The sequence below is a fragment of the Macaca mulatta genome, chromosome 20, assembly GCF_049350105.2.
Source record: "Macaca mulatta isolate MMU2019108-1 chromosome 20, T2T-MMU8v2.0, whole genome shotgun sequence".
Classification (NCBI taxonomy): domain Eukaryota; kingdom Metazoa; phylum Chordata; class Mammalia; order Primates; family Cercopithecidae; genus Macaca; species Macaca mulatta.
In genome coordinates this window covers 63523266-63548108 of record NC_133425.1, presented here as the reverse complement: position 1 = coordinate 63548108, position 24843 = coordinate 63523266, and the positions used below count along the sequence as shown (strand labels likewise).

The following is a 24843-nucleotide window of genomic DNA, read 5'->3' as shown; positions in this document are numbered from 1 at the left end:
GAGATTTGAAGGGCTGAGGCTGTGAGTTGGGTGGCGAAGTATGCCCCTGCAGAGGTCGGGGTCGGGCAGCATTGGGCAGGGCCTTATGGGCCGGGAGCTAGTAGGATTTTCCTTTGGAAGAGGCGGCTCTACGTGAGCAGGCGCGAGGGCAGGGAGTCCAGTAGGAAGGACGCTACTGTGGGCGGCCGAAGGTGGCGTGAGGGGCGGGTGGGTCAGGTCGGCGGGGGCCGTGGGGGAGGGGTCAGAGGGTGGTAAGCTCGGGGGTCGTCTCACGGGGCCCAGCGGCTCTGATTCCGCACCCCCCCACCCCCGAGCTGGAGGCTAGTAGGAGGCGTATTCAGAGGACGCCACCCGAGCCACGTGAGGGAGAAGAGTGGAGATAGACAAGTAAGATGGGCTCCGGGGTTTTCTGATAGACAAAAAAATAGTAAAGCCAACTAGATAAGTAATCTGAAGCAGTGGAGAAGAAAGTGAAAGAAACGTTAGGAGCAAATAAGTCAACGGCTTGCGTAGAGGAACACCCAGGAGGTGAGATAGTCAGAGTAAGTTAAAATGAAGGGACTTGGCTAAAGCACCCAGTGTACAGGCCCAAAAAGGCAAGCGGGGCAGGCGCGGCGCGGGAGGGTGGGTGTGGGTGTTCTTCCTGCCGAGGACGTAGCAGCCCCTGGGGAAGGACCGAGAATCCCCAGCTGCCTCCAACAGGAGAGGATGCGGCTAGAGGGCCCAGGGCTGGGACGGGACCTTCGCGGGGATCCAGTTTCCAGGGTCGCGGAAAAGTTGGATGCAGACGCTGGAAATGGGAAGGAGGTATCCGGGGATGGCAGGAGGCCCTGGGCAAGTGGCTTCCGCAGTCCTGGGCCGGTCCGGCCTGCCCTGCCCTGTCCAGGGCGCAGAGCAAGGACACCCCGCGACCCATCTCACAGAGCCCTAAAATAACCCCTAGGTGGAAGTGTGTTTCCCCCATTTTACAAATATTGCATCTGGGGCTCAGAGAGGGCGGCCTCTCACCCGACGTCACACAGGAATCGGGCCCGCCCCCAGGCCGTGGAGCCAGTAGGAGTGCCCCCGCCTAGGGGTCTTCCCGCCACCAGGGCCCCCGCTCTGGGAGGAGCCGGCCCGAGCCCCTCCCGCTCTCCGCCCCCGAGGGGCGGCCCGGGGGCGGGCGGAGGAAGTGAGCGCAGCGGGGAGGAATGCGAGCGGGCGGGGCGTGTCGGCCCGGGGCGGCGGGGACAGCTGCGGGCCGCCAGGACGGCGGGTGCGGCGGGGCTGAGTGTGCGCGATGCCTCACTTCACCGTGGTGCCGGTGGACGGGCCGCGGCGCGGCGACTATGACAACCTCGAGGGGCTCAGTTGGGTGGACTACGGGGAGCGCGCGGAGCGGGAGGACTCGGACGGTGAGGGCGCGTTCTGAGGGGCCGTGGCGGGGCGGCGGGGCCTGCCACCCGGGGCCGCCATCCTGGGCCCGCGCCCGCACTTATCCCGGGACCTTGCGCGCACACGTCGGTGTGGACTCAACTTTCTTTGGTCTGCGCCGCAGCCACTGGCTCGTCGCCCCGCGCGCGCAGACACGATTTTCCTCGGCCCCCGGCGCCCGCGCCCGGCCACTTTCTCCACCCCAGCTCCTCCCCTGTGGGCCGCGGGCGGGGGCTGCAGACGTGGCCGCCCAGGGAGGCCAGCCGGCCGGGGCGCCCGGCTTGGGGACAGGGCCGAGACCCCATCTCAGGCCCTTCCCGGCCTTTCACCTTCGGTGAATCCCACATCCTCTTCTCGCCTCGGTTCCCCACTTGAGATTCAGCGTCTTTGCCTGTGAGACGACCCTCTGCCCAACTACCCAAACCCCTCCGTGTGCCTCTCTGCGCCAACCTGCACTCTGGCCAGAGTGTACCCACTGGGGGTCTATGGGTAACTGCCTGTGAGTGCGCCCGGTGTAGATCTGTAGGGACAGTGGGCCTCTGTGAAGCACTCAACACGGAGCCAAACGTTTAATCCTCCAGCATCACCCGTGGGATAAGTACGGTTACTCCCAATTAGGAAGCAGTGAAGGGAGGGGTGGCGGTTATGTAACTTGCCCAGGGGCAGTCAAGCCTGGGTGTGAGATTCCAGCACCTTAACTCTTTAACCTAGGTGCCAGGGCCCAGAGGTAAGCCCCATCTCCCTCCTCCTTCCTTCCAGGTGCCTGCCTGTCTCCACAGCCCTTTCTCCATCTCCTACCCCAAGAGGCCCCCTTGTTAAGGCCCATCCTTGGAGTGCAAACACGGCTGAGGACGTGTGTCTGTGTATGTAGTGGCCTATGCATGTGTAATTGTGCTTGTATAAGTGTGTGGCTGTGGGTATCACAGTGTGAAGTCTGGTTCAGGTCAGGGCATTCTCACAGCCCCTGTTTCCTGCAGGGTTGACAGTGATGAGGATGGTGATTTGACTGATGACAAATGCCTGTGATATGTGTGACCAATCATGATGGAGATATGTAGGAAGTGTGTGGTTGACACTTGCCAGGTGACATGATCTGGACCTCTGATCTGTCTGTGATGATGACTGAGGTGATCCATGCTTGATGTAAATGATGGCTATGTGTGTGTATCACTTGACTGCCATGTGCAGAGGTAGCACAGGACAGTGGCATGGGCTGCTGGACATTGCAGAGGTTTTATAGGCTTGACAGCTGTGTGAGTGCCCCAGCCTCCATGCCCTTATCTGCCCCTAGCTTGATTCAAGTGGTCAAAGCAAAAGCCAGCATCCCTGCTTTCCTAACCCTGGGAGGACCTCTCTCCCCAGAGGGTGGACTGGGCTGCATCCCCAGGATCAGCCTGGACCAGTGGGCAGGCAGAGAGCTGAGCCTAGCTGCTGGCCCCGCCTTGGCCACGCCTTGGCCCCTACAGGGTGACTGGAGGGACCTGGAGCTACATTGGCTGAGTCCTGCTAGATCCCCGCAAGCTAGGCCAGCTCCTCCCACTACCTCCCTTCCTCTTTCTCCTCCTCTTACTCCTTTTCAGCCAGACCTTGGCTGTCTGCAGGATGGGGGACACCCTGAGCCCCGGTGAGTGATTTTGATCCTTGATGGGGACTGCAAAGGGTCAGAGGGCACAAAGCACAGTGAGCCTCAGATCCATCTCCTGCCCCTTCCGCAGCTCAGTGCCCACACCTCTGCTCTGGGAGGCCTAGATGGGCTTGCTCATCCCGCCTTGGCCTGTGGGCAGGGGGTAGGGAGGTCCTGGAGGGGGCACCTCAGGCAGATATCCATGTGCACAGGAATCAGGAGGGTCACCTTGATCCCCACCTGCCACTGGTGCAGACACAGTTGCTGGTGGAAACACAATTGTGTAGCTCACAGGCAGTCCCTAGGCCTAGGCCATACTCAGATTTACTGGGGATCTCAAGTGGTGTCTGAGCAGCTTCGGCCTGGCAGGCATGTCCAGACCTGCCCTGGAATTTTTGAAATGGCTGAGGCCAGAACAGGAGGTCTGAAGCTGAGGGCAGTACAGACATCCAGGCACTGCTTAGACCCTTACATTCCCACAAGCCCTTGGGGGCTTTGGAGGAACACCGAGGAGTGCCCGCTGGGTGTCTGGCACTAATTGTCCCTTTTCTAGTGCATCTGGGCAGTTGGAAAAACAAGTGTTACCATCTCCACTTCATAGAAGAGGAAACCAAGGCCACACAGGGAGTAAGCAGGTTTCCCTGGGTCACACGGGGGAAGGGCCGGGAATCCAAGCCAGTCTGCCGTAGTCTGAACGTGCAGAGGCCTGGCTGTACATACCCTGGCCAAATTGCAGCACTCTTCTCTATGTTTAAAGATTGTGCTGCATAGATGGACTGGAGTCTGTAGTAGTAACGGAACCTGCAGCCCAGCCCCCACCTGGATCTGATGGACCCTGGGACCCAGATGTGGCCTTCTGCCTGGGTGGCGTTGCCTCTGAACATCTCTGAACTTCACTCTTGTTGTCCCTAAAAGGGAGTAAATGCTGTCTACTGGAATGTTGCTGTGAGAACTAGAGACAACTTTTGGAAGGGACTCGAGCCATCCTAGAGTGATGGCTGAAGGGACAAGGGATAGGCTAGGTCTTAGAGGACCATTTACAGGCATTTGTGGGGGAGCTGCTGTGTGCCCAGCTATATGTTTTCTGGATAGCAATACAGTCTCCCCAGAAAGACTAGGCAACAGTGATGGGGCAGGCTGCAGTACGTGAGTTTAGAATAAATTACAATTGATTTCCAGCCAACTTCCACAAAAGAATCAGAAGCAATAGCCAACAAAAGAGTCTCCCCAAGTGATTGTTACTCTCAGGAAGATCGAAAACCATGCAGAGGAAGGGGGCAAGGACTCTGAGATGAGACAGATGGTGACTTTATCTAAAGAGTAAATTTAGCTTGGAGATTCCTGGCAGCCAAAGCAGAAAGAGCAGTAAGACGAGCTGTATAGCTGCCATTTTCTGACAAAATGAAGCATCTGATTTATCAAAGGGAGACACTTTTTTTGTCACAAAAATCCAAGAGTAATTTTCAAAGGCTTTTCACTAAAGGGCCATTAATGTCATTAATGTAAGGGGCAGAGTGTTACTGGGTTTTCAGATTTTTCTTGGGACTCCTGATCCTGAACAAGCATGGAGGGCACAGCAGATATCATAGAGTGTCCAAAGAGCTACATGACCTCACCTGGCTTTAATATGACATGGTGGACTATCTTGACCTCTGGCTGCCTTTGTCCACTGTAGTCCTGGCTCCCATTTTTCTCCCTGCTCAGTCCGACACCCACCGGTCCGACTTTCTTAGGCGACTCTAGAAGGCTCCTGGCATCCACTTCTGCTCTCCATGGCCTAGGGCTTGCCCCGCCTCCCGGCATGCCCTGGGCTGCCCTGCAGGATGCCGCCGCGCAGTGCATAGTGGGGTAGCCAGCCAGCCACCTTCGGGCCATGGCAGCCGAAGGTGCTCTGTGGGGCTTCGTGTATCTGGAGGGCACTGCCTGGGCGGTCCCTGAGGACACCGAGCCCTTGGTATCCTGCACATTGGGTACTCCAGAAAGGCTGGGAAAGGGACTGGGGCGGGGAGGGGATCTGGGGGCGGGTCAAAGGCTAGCCCCGCCCACCAACAGGCCCCGCCCCTCAGTGTCCACACGTGCTTGTGCTAGGGTGCCTGCTCCCTCACCTGGATTCCCTTCTCTGGAGGGAATGATGTCCCAGGTTTTGGTCACTGGCCACTCTCTGGCTATCTCTGGCCCTTCAAGGGCATTGTCATGGTGCGATGTGGAAACTGAGTTCCAACCTGGTGACACTGCAGCTCCAAAGTGCTCCACAGAAACGATGTTTTGGGGACTGGCTTTCTGGGAAGGGGCACAGGCTGGGGGGGCTCAGGAAGCAGGCCCTGATTGTCCCTCTCTCTTCACAGGACATGGCAACCACAGAGAGAGCAGCCCTTTTCTTTCCCCCTTGGAGGCTTCCAGAGGAAGTGACTACTATGACAGGAACCTGGCACTGTTTGAGGTAGCTGAGGAGCCATTTTGGGTCACAGGTTTGGCAGACAGAGGCTTTAGCTAAGCAGTCAGGCTGGACACGTGGCCCTCCTCTGTCTGGCTCTTCCTCTCATTTCCTCTTGTCTTCCTGGCTCTCATGGCAGCCGGGCTGCAGTTCCCTTGGCCCTTTCAACTGAAACTGCCTTCCCAGAGGCCACTCACAACCCCACCCCCATTGCTACCTCCAGGACTGTTCACCTCTGACTTCCTTACAACCCCTCAGCAAGGAAAAGCCCGCTTAGGATTTCCCAACTCAGGATTTCTCCTCTTCCCTCCACTCCTGGTTCTTCTCCAAGTCCATAGTTCTTCGCTCTCCCGAGGATTCTTGTCCTTCTTGGTTGGCTCTTCCAGCTCTGTCTCCCTCTAGTTTCCCGAGTCCTGGTCCATTTGCAGCTTTAGGGGATACCTCTGTGGAAAGATTCCCAAATATCTGCCTCTGTACTTGAGTTTTATCTTCTTCAGACTCAAGCTGAGCAGTGAGATCTGGATTTAAAATGTAGTTTAAGCTCCTAAACTCTGACCCACGCATTCAGCCATTGTATGGCTGAATAATGGAGACTCCTTAATCTCTCTTTTTTTTTTTTCTTTTTTCGTTGAGATGGAATCTCACTGTGTTGCCCCAGGCTGGAGTGCAGTGACGTGATCTTGGCTCATTGCAAGCTCTGCCTCCCAAGCTCAGTGATTCTTCTGCCTCAGCCTCCCGAGTAGCCGGGATTACAGGCGCCTGCCACCACACCTGGGGAATTTTTGTATTTTTAGAGACAGGGTTTCACCCTGTTGGCCAGGCTTGTCTTGAACTCCTGACCTTTAGTGATCCTCCTGCTCGGCCTCCCAAAGTGCTGGAATTATCACTGTCAGCCACCACATCCGGCTGAGGCTCCTCAATCTCCACATGCCCCCAAGGGCCCTCATCTTCCCCTCTCACACCAAAGCAACTTCTCCCTGTGTGTAGGTCAGAAGGGAGCTGACAGAGAGGGAAAAGCTAAATGTGGGCAGGAGGCAGGTGGAGGCACAGCATCGAGAAGGCTGCAGGAGCAGGGATCATCGCCTAGACCCCGGTGGGGCTGGGGAGCCTGAGCTCTGGGAGGCCTCCTGACCTGGGAAAGCAGCAAGATTCTGCAGTGAAGGCCTTGGCCCAGCCCCGCCTGAGGATGAGAGGGTCAGGATCCCATCTCTGTGATTGACGTGGGTACTCACAGGACTGGGGTCAGGGGAAGACCATCCAGGGAGATCAGGGTTTGAGCAGACAAGAGAGACTTCACTTGTCCGAGACATCACTCTTTTGCCCTCTTTTGTTCCCTGAGGTGACTAGGGTGACTTTTTTGTGGGGAGGGTAGGCGTGAGTCCTAGAGGTGCAGCCATAGCTGGGAGGTGGCTGCACAGAGCAGGCAGGATGAAGTGTGCCATTGCCCGCCTGCCAGGCGTGTTCTTCCCTGCCCTCTCTCCCCTGAGGCAGGTGGTTTTCACAAATGGGCTGGCAGTGATTGTAGCCAAGGTGGGGTAGAGAAAAGCAGCCGCGGGGCTGGGCCTTTTGAGTGCCACGTCCTGGGGTGTGGTGTCCACACCTGTCCAGTTGGATGGCTTGGGCTTCCCCAGGCAGGAACTGGGATCAGGCCCAGGCCTGTCTCAGGGCTTGGAACAGGGCCAGGGATCAGGCAGCTGGCTTCACACAGCTGGTACCCGCCTGGCCCAATGCCATCTTGCCCTGTGGCTCTGTTTACAGGAAGAGCTGGACATCCGCCCAAAGGTATCGTCTCTTCTGGGCAAGCTCGTCAGCTACACCAACCTCACCCAGGGCGCCAAGGAGCATGAGGAGGCTGAGAGTGGGGAGGGCACCCGCCGGAGGGCAGCCGAGGTGAGCTGAGTGGGGCAGCAGAGGGGCCACACCTGGGAAGACAGACACAGCACCATGGAATTGGCTGTTTCCCCACATGGTGGTGAGCACACCAGGGGAAGTGGGTGCAAACCATGGTGAGCAGGGAGGATGGGCACTGAGTGCCTTGGCTCAGGAGGCTTTAAGAAGTGAGCTAATGAGAATCTCCCCAGGGACAGAGGGCCAGGGAGGCCCTCAGGAATGACGGCGGGAGACACAGCTGCCTGTACTCAGCCTTTACTGTGTGCGAGGTACCACACCAGGCAGTGGGCCTGGGTTCTCACATGTCATCTGTTCAACAAAACCAAGAGGCAGGTGCTACTATAATCCCCATGTTTCAGATGAGGAAATAGTGTCAGGGACATTAAGGAACTTGTGTAAAGTGACTGAGCTAGACAAGATCAATGTGTAATGCTGGGAGATGGATTCGTGGATTTTATGGGAGACAGATTTGTGAGATATGTAACTACACAAAATGCCAGATCAGTGACATTGTGTAAGGGTGGCTAAAGGTGTTGCTCTTGGAGCCAGGAATCAGGTTGTCTCTCGGAGGTCATGCAATCCAGAGCAAGTCACAAACCCTTCTGCTACTCACAGTGTTGGCCCAAGGCTCCATTGGCAGAACCCTCCAACAACCCCCTGGGTTCCTTGAGTGCCAGGGTCGGGGGACATGTGTATGTGATCGGAGCCTGATGTTGCCTTATGGGGCTTCCCTGTCCCACTTTTTGGTCACTAATCCAGTTTTCTGGCCCTTCAGCCCTCCTCTCTTTGGGGTGACTGTTACCTCTTTGCCTAGCTCCTCTGTGTTATTGGGGCTCAGTGTAGCTGAGGGCTGGGGATTTTTCTACATTTTTCATTTGGAGGCTAGGGACCCTCCCTCTACATACTGACTCCCTGAGGTGTGGGAAGCAGCAGTATTTTGGGAGGAGCTGAGGTCTGGCACTGGCTGTAGTATTCTCAGAGGTTGGCACAAGCAGAAGGAGCTCCTGGCTGGGATAAGCCAGGCCTGCAGCCTCACATCTGGTTGTGAGATTTGGGCTTCTCTGGGGTGGGGCCAGCAGAGAAGGTGGACCTCACTGAAGCACATCTCTCACCTTGCCCTTCAGAGAGGCAAACCAGCACACAGACTTGACCCTGACCCTGTCCAGCCAGGTGTGATTTTGCTGGCATGTTCTGGACTAGATAGTGGAGAACCCTAACTGCATCTGGCCATGTCTGTCCAGCACTGCAGGAGTGTCTCAACCTCTGAGAGTGCTCTGCCCACAGTGGGTGACAGGATCCTTAGGTCAGAGCCTCATCCCTGTCCCTTAAGGCTAAGCCAGGGAGCTGGTGGCGGGGAGTGAAGAGGCCCCTGAGAACAGCTAGTGCACATCTCAGCAGGAATGTGGGAGGGATGCATGGGCCAGAGAAGACCCATCATCCCTTGGCCCAGTGGGGAACCCATGAGGATGCTTAGCTTAGCTATCCAGCTTACCTGGCCCCACAGTAAGGATGGGAGAGGGTGGCTGGGTGTCCTAGCTCCAATAGTTTTTCCATGGAAGAAAGAGGAGCCTTGGCCGGGTGCAGTGGCTCACGCCTGTAATCCCAGCACTTTGGGAGGCCAAGGCGGGTGGAGCACAAGGTCAGGAGATCGAGACCATCCTGGCTAATGTGGTGAAATCCCATCTCTACTAAAGATACAAAAAATTAGCCGGGCGTGGTGGCGGGCACCTGTAGTCCCAGCTGCTCGGTAGGCTGAGGCAGGAGAATGGCATGAACCCGGGAGGCGGAGCTTGCAGTGAGCCGACATTGCGCCACTGCACTCCAGCCTGGGCGACAGAGCGAGACTTTGTCTCAAAAAAAAAAAAGAAAGAGGAGCCGGGCCAAGTCTTTAAGGAGTCAGTAGGAAGCTAGGGATCTGGGGCTGCTGAGCCGTGGTCCTCACCCAGGGTAGGCCCAAGCAGGGGCCTCGGAAAAGGAAGGCTTGAAGCAGGAAGGGTGGGCCTCCAACCAGACGATGTCAAGACCCAAAGCAGCCTCTCCCCAGCAGCTTGTCCAGCTCCAGCTCCAGCTCCAGCTGTGGCCTGATGACCTTCTGAGGCTGCCAGAGGTTATTTGGGGATGCAGAAAGCATTTCCGGCCCGCCCTGCCCTTTCCCACACTGCCCTTTTCTTAGAGTGACTCAGCTTGGGATGGGGGTGGGACTGGGAGCTCTTGCCGTTGCTATTCCGTGGGTGGCATCCTCTGAGAAGGGCTCAGACAATGCCCAGATGAGGGGGATCCGTCCCCTGCACTGCTCTACGCAGGACAGGTTGAGGAGCCATTTGTTTTTGCTGAGACTTTTCTGAAGTCCTTTAGTTTGCTCACAGGTCCTGCCCCAGGCCAGGACCCTTCAGGAGGGGCATTAAGGAACTTGTCTAAGGTGACTCAGCTAGACAAGATCATGGCCATGGAGTTCTCTTCTCCCTAGCTTCTGGGCAGCACAGGCACTCTCTCGTGGGGCTTCCCTGTCTCTTCTCCCTGAATGATTTTCACTAATCCAGTCCTTTGGATCAGTGAGGAGGCTTTGTTGGAGCTCCAGTGGAAGCTGTCAGGGCCACGTTGCGGAGGCTGCACTCTTGGGGGCCCAGTGCCTCAAAAAGATGTCAGCCAGCCTCTGTGCTCTCAGCCTCTGCCCTGGCCTCCTGGCTGGCCCCTACTCTGCCCTAAATTGAGAAAGCCTGCCTGGATTTGCATATTAGATCTTCCTCACCTGCCCTAAAGCCTGAGCACTTTCTCTGTAGGATTTTCCCAACAGGATGTCCCAGGGGCTTCCAAAACACCACTCACTGGGTTCAGAAGCACCTTTTGGGTACCTGCAGGGCCTGCCGGTGATAGAACCATAAACAAGCCAAGCCTGCTCTAATATGGTCACAAAACATACAAGTACATTCTGTTACCATGACCTGTAGTGACTACTGTGATAGGGAGTATCAGCTGCCGAAGGACTGCGAGAGGGAGGACCCGCTCCACCTAAGGCAACCTGGGGACATCTTCCTGGGGGAGGTAACAGTTTCACTGAAGAGGAGTTTGCCAGGCCGTGAGGCAGGGCCGACTCTCCCAGGCAGAGTCCAGCACATTCTCAGGTTCGGAGAATCTGGGGGACCCATGTAGTCAGGGGCTGGGGCTAACAAGAGAGGTGATGGGACATGTCTGGTGGTCCAAGCCAAGGCGTTGGACTGCACACTGGATTACAAGACAGCACAGAGGGTTTTCAGCGTGGGTGATGAGATTAGACTTGCTTTCAGAGACCTACTCTAGCAGCAGAGTGGGCTGGAATGTGGAGAGGTTGAAAGGCTCAGGAGGGTACCACCCAGGTGCCTGAGGTTCAAGGGACTAAGGCTGGGACAAGGCAGGCGGATCTCAGGGCAGCAGGGAGACAGACTGGGTAGGAGTTAGTGTCCATCAGGACTGGAGTTGGGGGTTGAGGAGAGGTAGGGCCAGGGATGACTTTTGGGACTTTGCCTTGGGTGACTTAGGGCCTGCTGGGTGAGAAGGTGGAGATCTGAGACAAACCCCTCTTTCTAGAAGTTTAGCAGGAGAGAGGAAGGGAAGGAGGCAGTACCTTGAGAGAGAGTTAAGGTTCTAAAGCTCAATGTGGGTTTTTAAAAAGAATCAGGTTTTACACCTTCCCAGACTCAACTGTCTTCCTATATGAAAGTCAATAAAGACATCCTAGCTGTCACCCCTACCCGCTGTGTTCCCTGGGGCCCCATCAGGGGAGGGGGCCTGCTGAGTGACTAGGGCTGACCCTCCATGGTGCATCCCTCTGATGCTCTACTCGCCCCCTCCCTTCGTGTTCGTACAGGCGCCCAGCATGGGCACCCTCATGGGGGTGTACCTGCCCTGCCTGCAGAATATCTTCGGGGTTATCCTATTCCTGCGGCTGACCTGGATGGTGGGCACGGCTGGTGTGCTACAGGCTCTCCTCATCGTGCTCATCTGCTGCTGCTGTGTGAGTGTCCTGGCGTGGCAGGGGTGGGCTGGGCGTGGGCCATGGCTGCTGCCACAGAGCCCACTCAGCTGAGCCGCTCACCCAGGCCCTCCTTCCCACAGACCCTGCTGACGGCCATCTCCATGAGCGCCATTGCCACCAACGGTGTTGTTCCAGGTCAGTGAGCGCCACCCAAGGCCTGGTGGAAGATAAAAGGGCCCAGAATCTGCCTTGACCTACCTGGGAACCCCCATAGCACACCCCTGCCCCAAGCAGTTCTGTAGTGGGCTCCCAATCCCTGATGCCAGGACAGTGCCCACGTAGAAGCTTTACTGCTAGACAGAGCTGGAGAGTGCCATTGTGGTTTTTGTTAATGTAAAAGCAATACCAAAAAATAAAAAGGACAATGTATGTTTACTGTAAGAAGGTTTGAAAGTACAGAAAAGGCCGGGCGCGGTGGCTCACGCCTGTAATCCCAGCACTTTGGGAGGCCAAGGCGGGTGCATCACAATGTCAGGAGTTCAAGACCAGCCTGGCCAAGATGGTGAAATACCATTTCTACTAATAATACCAAAATTAGCCAGGCATGGTGGTGGGTGGCTGTAATCCCAGCTACTTGGGAGGCTGAGGCAGAGAATTGCTTGAACCTGGGAGGCAGAGGTTGCAGTGAGCCAAGATTGCGCCAGCTTGGGTGACAGAGCAAGACTTCATCTCAAAAAAAATAAATAAAAAAGTGCAGAAAAGTGTAGAATGGAAAAGTAAAAGCACCAATAATCCCACCATCCCGAGATCATTACTATTCGCCTTTTGGTATATATAGGTCTTAGGGTCTTTTTTTTTTTTTTTTTTTTTTTTTTTTTGAGACGGAGTCATGCTCTGTCGCCCAGGCTGGAGTGCAGTGGCCGGATCTCAGCTCACTGCAAGCTCCGCCTCCTGGGTTCACGCCATTCTCCTGCCTCAGCCTCCCAAGTAGCTGGGACTACAGGCGCCCGCCACTTCGCCCGGCTAGTTTTTTGTATTTTTTAGTAGAGACGGGGTTTCACCGTGTTAGCCAGGATGGTCTCGATCTCCTGACCTCGTGATCCGCCCGTCTCGGCCTCCCAAAGTGCTGGGATTACAGGCTTGAGCCACCGCGCCCGGCCGTCTTAGGGTCTTATGAAGTATTGCACACGCACACTCTATTTATATAAATTATATATATTTCCCAAAAGTATATGTGTGTATATATATCTATGCATTTATGTGTATGTGTTTACATGTGTACGTGTGTGTGTTTCCCAAGTGTTGAGAACAGTTTTTTGATTTTGGTTTTTCGGTGTGTTTTTTGAGACAGAGTCTTGCTTTATTACCCAGGCTGGAGTGCAGTGGCATGATCTCAGACCACTGCAACCTCCACTTTCCAGGTTTAAGCAATTATTATTATTATTTTTTTTTTTTTTTTGAGACGGAGTCTTGCTCTGTCACCCAGGCTGGAGTGCAGTGGCCGGATCTCAGCTCACTGCAAGCTCCTCCTCTCGGGTTCATGCCATTCTCCTGCCTCAGCCTCCCAAGTAGCTGGGACTACAGGCACCCACCACTTCGCCCGGCTAGTTTTTTTGTATTTTTTAGTAGAGACAGGGTTTCACCGTGTTAGCCAGGATGGTCTCGATCTCCTGACCTCATGATCCGCCCGTCTCGGCCTCCCAAAGTGCTGGGATTACAGGCTTGAGCCACCGCGCCCGGCCTAGGTTTAAGCAATTCTAAGTGATTCTCATGCCTCAGCCTCCTGAGTAGCTGGGATTACAGGCAACCACCACATTTTTGTATTTTTAGTAGAGACGAGGTTTCACCATGTTGGCCAGGATGGCTTCGAACTCCTGACCTTAACTGATCCACCCACCTCCGCCTCTCAAAGTGCTGTGATTACAGGTGTGAGCCACTGCACCCTGCCGAAAATGATTTTTTGAAAACAGCACTCTCCATGGTACACCACATAACCTAATTAATGTGATTATTCTCCTGCCTGTGGGTTCCACTTTTTCACCATTGTATACATTGTTGTCATGAACATCCTTGAACATGAATCTTTTGTTCATGCCCCAGCAGTTCCCTTAGGAGAGGGTCCTGGAGGTGGATTACAGCATGAAAAAGATTGACTTTTCATTTATTTATTTTAGTATTTTTTTTTGAGATGCAGTCTCTGTTGCCCAGGCTGGAGTGCAGTGGCACAATCTCAGCTCACTGCAACCTCCGCCTCCTAGGTTCAAGTGATTCTCCTACCTCAACCTCCCGAGTAGCTGGGATTACAGGCATGTGCCACCATGCTCTGCTAATTTTTGTATTTTTAGTAGAGACAGGGTTTCACCATGTTGGCCAGGCGGGTCTCGAACTCCTGACCTCAAGTCATCTGCCTACCTCGGCCTCCCAAAGTGCTGGGATTACGGACGTGAGCCACTGTGCCCAGCTGACTTTTTCTTTTTTTTTTTTTGAGACAGAGTCTCACTCTGTCGCCTAGGCTGGAGTGAAGTGGCTCACTTCACTCTAATCTCGGCTCACTGCAACCTCTGCCTCCCAGGTTCAGACGATTCTCCTGCCTCAGCCTCCTCAGTAGCTGGGACTGTAGGCACTCACCACCACACCTGGCTAATTTTTTGTATTTTAGTAGAGACGGAGTTTCATCGTGTTGCCCAGGCTGGTCACAAACTTCTGAGCTCAGGCAATCTGCCAATCTCGGCCTCCCAAAGTGCTAGGATTACAGGCGTGGGCCACTGCGCCCAGCCTTTTTTTTTAAATGTATATTTTTTATAATTTCCTTTTTTTAGTAGAGACGGGGTCTCGCCATGTTGCCCAGACTGGTCTGGAACCCCTGAGCTCAAGCAATCCACTCACCTCAGCCTCCCAGAATGCTGGGATTATAGGCATGAGCCACCACGCCCCAGCCAGATTGACTCTGAAAGAATTTCTTGATCACTGTTTCCAGATTTTCACAAGAGACATTGTCTCAGCAGCAGATATAACCAGCAACATGAGATGACTTGTCCCCCTGTGCTTGTCACCCTGGGGCCTAGTCATGACTCTCTGAGTCTTGCAAGGGTGTTAGACTTTGGTAGAAGCACAGATTCAGGGCAGGACCTGTGGACACTCACCTGGTGGCAGGCCCTGTGGTGGGCCTTAGGGCCAAAAGACTGGATAAGACACAGTCCCTGCCCTGGTCTGGAGGGGTCAGACTAACAAAGGCACAGGCCTCAGGAGGGTGAGGCGGGCTGAGATGGGACACACCCAGCCAGAAGAGGCTGGGGGCTGTGTACAGGGCATTGGAGGACAGTGGCCACTCAGCCACTGCTGCAGACTAGAGCTGCTCCCACAAAGCAGTCATTTCCATGTTCCATGCTGGACATTCAAATCAGATGGGGATAGGATCGAATGCCAGCCTGGATGCTTACCCACCATGCAGCCTTGGGCAGGTTTCCCAGCCCCTCTACTCATCCATAAATGGGAAAAGCAGTCCCTGTCCTTCCGGGCAGTTGTGCAGGCTTGTCACAGGGAGACCCCTTGAAGAAGAACCAGCCTTGACCTGTGCACATTTTCATTTCTCTGCTGTAGCTGGGGGCTCCTATTTCATGATTTCTCGTTCACTGGGGCCAGAATTTGGAGGTGCTGTGGGCCTGTGCTTCTACCTGGGAACGACATTCGCAGCAGCCATGTACATCCTGGGGGCCATCGAGATCTTGCTGGTGAGTCAGGCTAAGCCCTGGCCAACTCTGGCCATGTCCAGACAGTCCCTTTGGACTCTAAACAGAAGTTCCAGGCTGTTCATCCCCACACCTCTGGCCACCGCCTGGGCATTATAAAGTAGAAAGCCTCTTCAAGAGACAAAGACCTTTGCTCAGGCTGGTTTTTCTTTCACTTCCATGCCAGTTTGGGTCAGGCAAGAAAGAGGCCTGGCCGCCTTCACCTCGGCCCTGGATGTTCCGTCCACCTGGGCACCATGGCAGCCATGGCAAGGGTTCCAGGAACTGTTGTATTTAGCTCAGTGACAGATCTTGGTGGTGATGCAGGCTTCCTTCTGGGCTTGTGTGGGCTCTGGCTAGCTCTGTGTCCCCTGGGGCTCTGTGCCAGGGCACTTCAGATCCACCTTCTCCTTGTCCTTCAATCAGGATAAGCAGCCACAGGACCCTGCTGGAGGTTGGTGCCCGCTCCATGAGCCCCATGGGAGCTCTGTCAGCCTCAGCTTCTCATTCCCCAATTAACTGCCGCAGCAGTGGGAGAAGAGGCAAGGAGCTGCGGGAGGCATGGGGTGACAGGTGCCTGCCCCTGGGGATCCAGAGGGTAGGAGGTACCTAGAGGGACTGCCTGGCTGCTTTTGCCTCCAGGTCCTCTACCTGCAGCATGGACCCTGCACCTTCTGATTTTGGGGGGCTTTGGTTTGTTTTCATTTTTTATATCCTTTCTACATTCGTTATGTGGGATTTGTCCCTTCTCCTGTTTATGTATTCAGCCATGTCATTATATCTGAATGGACTTCTGGATATTTACTTTATTCTTTGGGTTGTAATCCAATACTATCATTATTTATTTTCGTGCTCAAACTGTTCCACTTTGGCTATTTAGTGATTCAGGTTGGCATCTATGTTCGGATCCTTTTTGTTTGCTTGTTTTTACATAATAGCTTTATTAACATATAATTTACATACCATGCAATTCCCATGCCAATTTACATACCATTGGAAGTGTACAATTCAATGTTTTATAGTATATTCACAGAGTTGCGGTCAATTCTAGAACATTTTCATCATCCCCAGAACCCCCTTAGCAGTTACTCTCCATTCGCTGCCAGCACTGGCAACCAGGAATCTGCTTTCTGCCTCGGGATTTGCTTATTCTGGACATTTCATACAAACAGAATCATATATTATGTGGCCTTTTGTGACTGGCTTCTTTTAGGTACTCTTATTTTTTATTTTTAAAATTTATTTATTTATTTATTTTGAGACAGAGTCTCACTCTGTTGCTTAAGCTGGAGTGCAGTGGCGTGATCACAGCTCACTGCAATTTCTACCGCCTAGGTTCAAGCGATTCTCCTGCCTCAGCCTCCCGAGTAGCTGGTATTACAGGCTTACGCCACCATGCCCAGCTAATTTTTTGTGTTTCAGTTTCAACAAGTTGCCTGGGATTGTCTCGAACTCTTGAGTTCAGGCAATCCTCCCGCCTCGGCCTCTCAGAGTGCTGAGATTACAGGCGTGAGCCATTGCGCCCGGCCTATTCATTTATTTTTTTGATGGTCTCACTTTGTTGCCCAGACTGGAGTGCAGTGGCGTGATCTCTACTCACTGCAACCATCGCCTCTGAGACTGAAGTGATTCTCCTGCCTCAGCCTCTGGAGTAGCTGGGATTACAGGCGTGCACCACTACCACCAGTTTTTGCACCACTAATTTTTGTATTTTTAGTAGAGATGGGGTTTCACCATATTGGCCAGGCTGGTCTCAAACTCCTGACCTCAAGTGATCCACTGCCTCAGCCTCCCAAAGTGCTGGGATTATAGATGTGAACCACAGCGCTGGCCTATTTTTTATTTTTTTTTTGAGACGGAGTCTCCCTCTGTCACCCAGGCTGGAGTGCAGTGGTGTGATCTCTGCTCACTGCAACTTCTGCTTCCTGGATTCAAGCCATTCTCCTGCCTCAGCCTCCAGTAGCTGGGATTACAGGCATGTGCCACCACGCCCAACTAATTTTTGTATTTTTAGTAGAGATGGGGTTTCCCCATGTTAGCCAGGCTAGTCATGAACTCCTGACCTCAAGTGATCCCCTTACCTCGGCCTCCCAAAGAGCTGGGATTACAGGCCTGAGCCACTGCGCCCAGCCTCTTTTAGGTACTCTTAAAAAGAAAACCAAAATGACAAGTTTCACTTTCCAAATAAGAAGATAAAACCCTCCTTATCCATCTTCTTGTTTCAGACCTACATTGCCCCACCAGCTGCCATTTTTTACCCATTGGGCGCTCATGACACGTCGAATGCCACTTTGAACAATATGCGTGTGTATGGGACCATTTTCCTGACCTTTATGACCCTGGTGGTGTTTGTGGGGGTCAAGTATGTGAACAAATTTGCCTCACTCTTCCTGGCCTGTGTGATCATCTCCATCCTTTCCATCTATGCTGGGGGCATCAAGTCTATATTTGACCCTCCCGTGTTTCCGTAAGTAACCCAGGAATTTATCTGGGCATTGCATGGACATCCCTCTCATGTAGCCAGCCTTTGATGCCCTAGATCCCAGAGACTGCAGGGTGAGCACAAGCAGGGGCCTCAAGCTGAGCAGGTGCCAATGCTTCTGTCCCTCATAGGGTATGCATGCTGGGCAACAGGACCCTGTCCCGGGACCAGTTTGACATCTGTGCCAAGACAGCTGTAGTAGACAATGAGACAGTGGCCACCCGGCTATGGAGTTTCTTCTGCCACAGCCCCAACCTTACCACCGACTCCTGCGACCCCTACTTCCTGCTCAACAATGTGACCGAGATCCCTGGCATCCCCGGGGCAGCTGCTGGTGTGCTCCAGGGTGGGTCCTCCCTCCCATCCTCCTGCTCTCGAACCCACAGGCTGAGCAGGGGTGCAGAGCACAGAGCTGTCCTTGTGCGGTCAGCTTGGGAATGGGGGCAGGACTGGCCGCCTTCCCAGCCCAGCAGTGTCCTCCCAGCCTGGCTCCTGGCAGCCGAGTTTGGAGTGAGTGAAGCCTGTCTGGCCAGCATCCAAGGCCTGCAGCAGCCTGTCTTCCCTAGCCACCAGCCCCTGACACTGCCTGGGGATGTTCCCACAGGATCCATAAAGGCCTTTGTGTGAGGCGGGCAGTAGGGGGCTCTGGGTGATGGTGGTTCAGCCACCTTTGTCTGTTGACTTCTAGCTGGGCAGCTCCTTCCCTGTGGTCAGGGTAGCCCTGTGGCTGACACTGCAGTCATTGAGCTGAAGCTGTCTCCTGAGTCCCCAAAACTGCCTGCATCTGCAGCCTCTGGCTAGGCTGCCCCAAACTGCCCGGGGTAGTCGGGGGCGGCTGTGGTGGTGACACAGCTATCCCTGCAGAAAACCTGTGGAGCGCCTACCTGGAGAAGGGTGACATCGTGGAGAAGCATGGGCTGCCCTCTGCAGATGCCCCGAGCCTGAAAGAGAGCCTGCCTCTGTACGTGGTGGCCGACATCGCCACATCATTCACCGTGCTGGTCGGCATCTTCTTCCCTTCTGTGACAGGTGAGCCCCGCCTGCCTACCCACCCATCCCTGTCCCCAATCCCGGGGAGCCCCTGAGGGAGTCTCATCTGTTTTTGGAGGTATCATGGCTGGCTCAAACCGCTCTGGGGACCTCCGTGATGCCCAGAAGTCCATCCCTGTGGGGACCATTCTGGCCATCATTACAACTTCCCTCGTGTGTATCCTTTCCCAGGCCTGGGGCAGGTTGGGCAGAGGACGGGAGGCGCTTGGCCTGTGCACATCGCCAGCTCACATGCACATACACCCCACACACTCATATATGGCTCCCCTTCTCATGCACACATACACATACACACCATGATACTCCCAGTCCTTGCGGTCTGGCTGGGGTGGGGGCACGTGGTCCTGTTCAGGGACAGTGGGGTGGCGGAGGCCGAGTTTTCCTTGATGCCACCACAGACTTCAGCAGTGTGGTTCTCTTTGGCGCCTGCATCGAGGGTGTGGTTCTCCGGGACAAGTGAGTGAGCTGGGCCCCTCTCTGTAGCAGCGGCTGGGCTTTGGCCTGCCTTCACACCAGCCCCCAACCCTGTGGGTGGTCCTCAGGCTGCTGGCTACCTTTGGTGGTCTGTGTTGTCCTTCCGGATCCCTGACATCCCTCACTCTGGTGGCCCCTGCAGGTATGGCGATGGCGTCAGCAGGAACTTGGTGGTGGGCACACTGGCCTGGCCTTCACCCTGGGTCATTGTCATCGGCTCCTTCTTTTCAACATGTGGTGCTGGCCTCCAGAGCCTCACGGGGGCACCGCGCCTATTGCAGGCCATTGCCAAGGACAACATCATCCCCTTCCTCCGGGTGAGCCCTTCTGCACTCCCCCATGGCCTGGCTGCTCCCAGGCCCTCGCCCAGCTGGGGAGAGAGATAGGGAACACAGATGCAGTGTGTCCTGTCCTCAGTAGCCCCGGGGCCAGGCGGCCATCCATGAGGAGCTACTGAGAAGTGCCCTGGGCTGACACTGCCCTGGGCCTGGAGCTGCCTGGAACCAGAATCTTCATGGCCTGTTTAGGGCTCATCCAAAGGAGAGAGGCCTGGGGAGGTGGAGTCAGGGAGACTGGTGACACCCACAGGGATAGGCACAGAGGCGGCCTAAGCCCCCAAGGAGGGCCCTGGGGGTGAGGGAGGCCAGGCTGGGGTCTGGGGCCCAAGGTGTGGAATGGAGGTGACAGGGCCAGCTTCCTTCCTGGTGCACACAGGTATTTGGCCACGGGAAGGTGAATGGTGAACCCACATGGGCACTCCTCCTGACGGCACTCATCGCCGAGCTGGGCATCCTCATCGCCTCCCTCGACATGGTGGCCCCCATCCTATCCATGTGAGCTGGGGCTGGGCAGGGCAGGGGGATGTTCTGGGAAAGGGTCCCTGAACCCCAGCACCTCCCCGTGGCTGTGTCTGGTGTTGGGGGCGCAGCTGGGAGATGTGGCAGGCTGCATGGGGAGATGTGGCCTGGCAGGGCTCAGCCCACCCCTGCATTTAGAAGCAAGCCTGGCACCTATGCCAAAGCTATAAAGTGACCAACAGGTCCACACCTCCCTGAGAGAGCTCCCAAAGCAGGTGGCTGGCAGACCTCTCCCCTGGACAGGGCAATCACCACGTCCCTCATGCCTCCCTGAAGCCACTGCTGCCCCTTCCATCTGTTGTTGTTTTTTTGTTTTGTTTTGTTTTGTTTTGTTTTGAGACGGAGTCTCACTCTGTCACCCAGGCTGGAGTGCAATGGCGTGATCTTGGCTCACTGCAACCTCCGCCTCCTGGGTTCAAGCAATTCTCCTGCCTCAGCCTCCTGAGTAGCTGGGATTACAGACATGCACCACCACGCCCAGCTAATTTTTTGTATTTTTAGTAGACATGAGGTTTTACCATCTTGACCAGGCTGGTGTCGAACTCCTGACATCAGATGATCCACCTGCCTCCTTCCTTCCTGTGCTCCCATCCTCAGCTGCCTTCCCGGAGGGCTGATGCAGCCAGCCCTGCCCATGCCTGGGACTCCCACACCCACCACAGGGACTCTTAAGTGTCTCTGACTGGGTGCATTCAAATGGTCCGGCTCATCTTGCATCCTCCCCTTCATGCATGGCAGCCCCTCATCCAGCTGGTCACCCAGGCCAGAGGCCTGAGTGTGGCCTAGAGTCTCCAGGCACTGAGCTCTTCCTACCACCCCTGTACCACCCTCCAGCTCTGCCCCATTACTCCCTTTCCTACCTCCTCCGCTGGCGAACCCTTGCCCATCCTCTGCAATCTCCAAGGACTCCTCCACAGTAGTCTCATCACCTCAGGCCATGAAAGTGCAGCAATGAGGTTGAGAAGACCTGGCCAAGCCATGCAGGGCAGGGCCAGTCCCAGCTTGATGTCAGGCCCCTGGCTGCCAAGGTGGGCGCTCTTCACCAACCGTCCCCTGTGCCACAGGTTCTTTCTGATGTGCTACCTGTTCGTGAACCTGGCCTGTGCAGTGCAGACACTCCTGAGGACCCCCAACTGGCGGCCCCGGTTCAAGTACTATCACTGGTGAGCCACGCCTCTGACACGGGAGGCCCTGGGGAGGCCAGGAGCTTCATTCTGGATGAGGCCTAGGCTTCCCGGGTAGGTAGGTCTTGATGAAACACTGTGGGGAGGGAGTTTATGGGGCTGGGGAGGAACTGGACCTGGGTCTCCCACCCAGTGACCTGACCACCCACCTGGGACCTCCCACCTGGGACCTGACAGGGCCGCCAGGGCATGGGCCAGGCTGTGGCCAGGGGCCCTCCTGGTCCTGCCCTGACTCTGCCCTCCCCTCTGGCCCAGGGCGCTGTCCTTCCTGGGCATGAGCCTCTGCCTGGCCCTTATGTTTGTCTCCTCCTGGTACTATGCCCTGGTGGCCATGCTCATCGCCGGCATGATCTACAAATACATCGAGTACCAAGGGTGAGTGAGCGCTGCCACCTGGCCTCTGCCGGCAGCCTGCACCACCCTGAGGGGGCCCAGCCGAACAGGCAGGGTGGTTGGACGTTGGGGTGGGCGGGGAGCTGGGCCACCGTAGGTGCCAAGACTGGGGACTGTAACTCAGGACCCGGGGTGGTCTTGAGGGGCAGAACCCCTCCATCTCACATCCACATAGACAGAACCCCCTGGGCAGCACCAGGGGCTCACCAGCTGTGGTGGAATCTGCAGGGCTGAGAAGGAGTGGGGTGACGGGATCCGAGGCCTGTCCCTGAGTGCCGCCCGCTACGCGCTGTTGCGGCTGGAGGAGGGGCCTCCTCATACCAAGAACTGGAGGTGAGTTCCCACCAGACCCTGGCCAGGGCGCAGAGGTTCTCAGGGGTCGCTGTCGGGGTCAGAGGGTCGAGAGGTGTCAGCTCCCCGTCCTGGGGCTGCCAGGGGCACCCTCCTGGGCCATGCTACCCAAACCCGCAGGGACCATCACCCAAGAAGAGAAGAAGAGGAGGGGGCTCCCTGGAACGGCCGGCCCTGGTCTCAGGCTCCCCCACCCGGCCACTGCAGGCCACAGCTGCTGGTGCTGCTGAAGCTGGACGAGGACCTGCACGTGAAGTACCCACGGCTCCTCACCTTCGCCTCCCAGCTCAAGGCTGGCAAGGGCCTGACCATTGTTGGTTCTGTCATCCAGGGGAGCTTCTTGGAGAGCTATGGCGAGGCCCAGGCTGCCGAGCAGGTACCTGCTTCGGGGGTGAGAGCTGAGCCAGACTACAGGAGTCTGGGCTGCAGCTGACGGAGGGGAAGGGCCCAATCTTGGCGAGCGTGACCAGCCAGGCAGCCAGCACTGCTGCCACCTGAGAGCTGGCACAAGGGGGGGCCGGCAGTCCCATCTTGAAAACTTGGGCTCCGGGTAGGCAGCTTGTTGCCCCCAGGCCCTCCTCCACCCCAAAGTCGTTTTGTTCCCAAGGGGCCTTGGGAGGGAGCCCAGAGGCGGGAAGCTGATGGCTTCCCGTTGGCCCTGGGTGTGTTCCCCACAGACCATCAAGAACATGATGGAGATTGAGAAGGTGAAGGGTTTCTGCCAGGTGGTGGTGGCCAGCAAGGTGCGGGAGGGGCTGGCCCACCTCATCCAGTCCTGTGGCCTGGGCGGCATGCGGCATAACTCTGTGGTGCTGGGCTGGCCCTACGGCTGGCGACAGAGCGAGGACCCCCGTGCCTGGAAGACCTTCATTGGTGTGTGAGGGCCTGGGACCTGGGCTGAGCCTGGTGGGCAGGGGTGAAGTGAGGTGGCAGCGGCCGGAGGGCCACAGGCTGGTGGTCAGCCGTGCCCCTCCTCCCCAGACACCGTGCGCTGCACTACGGCTGCCCACCTGGCCCTGCTCGTGCCCAAGAACATCGCCTTCTACCCCAGCAACCACGAGCGCTACCTGGAGGGCCACATAGACGTGTGGTGGATCGTGCACGACGGCGGCATGCTTATGCTTCTGCCCTTCCTGCTGCGCCAGCATAAGGTGGGCTGGGGGGTGGGTGCAGGTGAGAGGGGCTAGGCCCTCGGAGGAGCGGCTGTGACCAAATGGCCCACCCGGTCCCTTGCCTCAGGTCTGGAGGAAGTGCCGGATGCGCATCTTCACAGTGGCCCAGATGGATGATAATAGCATCCAGATGAAGAAGGACCTGGCCGTCTTCCTGTACCATCTGCGCCTTGAGGCCGAGGTGGAGGTGGTGGAGATGGTGAGCCCCCTGTCCTGCCCTGGCCCCGTGGATACCATGTCCCATGCAGCTGGGTCCTCATGGCCTACCCTCTCCCCAGCATAACAGTGACATCTCTGCATACACCTACGAGCGGACGCTGATGATGGAGCAGCGGTCGCAGATGCTGCGGCAGATGAGACTGACCAAGACTGAGCGGGAGCGAGAAGTCAGTGCCCTTTGTGGTTCAGGCCAGGGCGGGTGGCAGGGTCAGGCCTTTAGAGACCGCGTCAGTGGGTGTGGAGGAATCAGAACGACTCACCGCAGCCCTACCCAAGCCAGTGCTCATTTCCCGGAGGCAGGGTGGTCACACTGGGCCAGACAGGCCCCGTCCCCCTTTTCCTATGGGACCAAGGCTACCTCCTGCGATTGTCCCCAGGCCCAGCTGGTCAAGGATCGGCACTCGGCCCTGCGGCTGGAGAGCCTGTACTCAGACGAGGAAGATGAGTCTGCAGTGGGGGCTGACAAGATCCAGATGACATGGACCAGGGACAAGTACATGACTGAGACCTGGGACCCCAGCCATGCCCCTGACAATTTCCGGGAGCTGGTACATATTAAGCCGTGAGTGCAGCAAAAACAGACCCAGTGGCGCTGGAATCTAGGGGTGGAGGTGGGGTGGGGCAGACAAGCGGTGTTAGGTGGACCAGGGGTGGGGACCCTCCTTGCAGGATGGCTTATGGTGACCTGTGATTGGCTGCACTACGTGTAGGGACCAGTCCAACGTGCGACGCATGCACACCGCTGTGAAGCTCAATGAAGTCATTGTCACGCGCTCCCACGACGCCCGCCTGGTTCTCCTAAACATGCCTGGCCCACCCAAGAACAGCGAGGGCGACGAGAACTGGATCCCTTTGTGGAGGGGCAGCAACTGGGAGGTGGGCAGCGTGGGAGGTCAGGCCAGCAGCTCCTCTCCCGGGCCCCCTGGGTGGGTGTGGCCCAGGTGGCCCTGGTTACCCATTGATTCTGTTGCTGCCTCCTTGACTTGAGGCCCTGCAGACATGGAGTTCCTCGAGGTACTGACCGAGGGCCTTGAGCGGGTGCTGTTGGTGCGTGGTGGTGGCCGTGAAGTCATCACCATCTACTCCTGAGCCCAGTGTCACCTTGTGGCCTGGAGTCGAGGTCTTGGCCAGGATATCACAAGCTGTGGTCTGGGGTAACAGCCTCTTCCCAGCACCCACTTGCCAGCCCTGCTTGCCTGGCCCTGTCCTGGACCCAGCTTTGCTAGGTCTCCTTGGAAACCAGGCCTGGGCCTCAAAATGGAGATGGATCCCAGGTCTTGTGGGACTGTGGGAGGTTTGGGGACTTTACTGTCTAGCACCCCAGTAGGCCTGTCCTGGCGAGAGAAGACTGGTTGGGGCCGAGTGGGGTTTGAAGGCAGCTGGCGCAGCCCAGTCCAGGAGCGCTATTTATTGCATATTTATTATTTGGATCTCACCATCAGAGACGAAGGGAAGGGTAGCCAGGGAGGGAGTCCAGCCCAGCTGCCTGCAGGAAGATCTGGCTCAGTCAACTATGGGCAGGGCCCCCCACCAAGCTGAGCCGAATGGAGACAGCCGAGCTGAGGCCTGACTTTTTCAATAAAACATTGTGTACTTCTGGGCCTCCTGCTGCCCCGGCTC

The 24843-nt window shown here is 56.3% G+C and overlaps 1 protein-coding gene across 21 annotated transcripts; it reads left to right on the top strand.

The window, feature by feature from the left end:
- The first annotated feature begins 1175 nt into the window (after positions 1-1175).
- On the top strand, positions 1176-24825 carry SLC12A4 (solute carrier family 12 member 4). 21 transcript variants are annotated; one of them, XM_077984297.1, is made up of 24 exons: positions 1229-1394; positions 5383-5477; positions 7230-7361; positions 11206-11352; positions 11454-11508; positions 14914-15044; positions 17267-17508; positions 17655-17869; positions 18388-18552; positions 18632-18730; positions 18972-19029; positions 19190-19364; positions 19762-19880; positions 20969-21067; positions 21344-21463; positions 21710-21814; positions 22040-22208; positions 22510-22705; positions 22814-22983; positions 23072-23185; positions 23283-23390; positions 23601-23785; positions 23934-24069; positions 24223-24825. In XM_077984297.1, exons 1-24 carry the CDS (start codon positions 1280-1282, stop codon positions 24310-24312), a joined length of 3240 nt encoding a protein of 1079 aa, XP_077840423.1. In that variant the 5' UTR covers positions 1229-1279; the 3' UTR covers positions 24313-24825. The 21 variants fall into 21 exon arrangements, with proteins under 21 accessions (XP_077840422.1, XP_077840430.1, XP_077840426.1 ...); XM_077984305.1 differs by having other exon boundaries at positions 23934-24077; positions 24229-24825; XM_077984302.1 differs by having other exon boundaries at positions 23934-24077; positions 24221-24825.
- Positions 24826-24843: the final 18 nt, after the last annotated feature.

Coding starts and splice junctions, on each gene's coding strand:
- SLC12A4 (XM_077984290.1), top strand. CDS start 1,191: ATGCGAGCGGGCGGGGCGTGTCGGCCCGGGGCGGCGGGGACAGCTGCG. Junction 18,731..18,971: donor CATTACAACTTCCCTCGTGT/GTATCCTTTCCC, acceptor ATGCCACCACAG/ACTTCAGCAGTGTGGTTCTC. Junction 22,984..23,071: donor TCCTGCTGCGCCAGCATAAG/GTGGGCTGGGGG, acceptor CCCTTGCCTCAG/GTCTGGAGGAAGTGCCGGAT.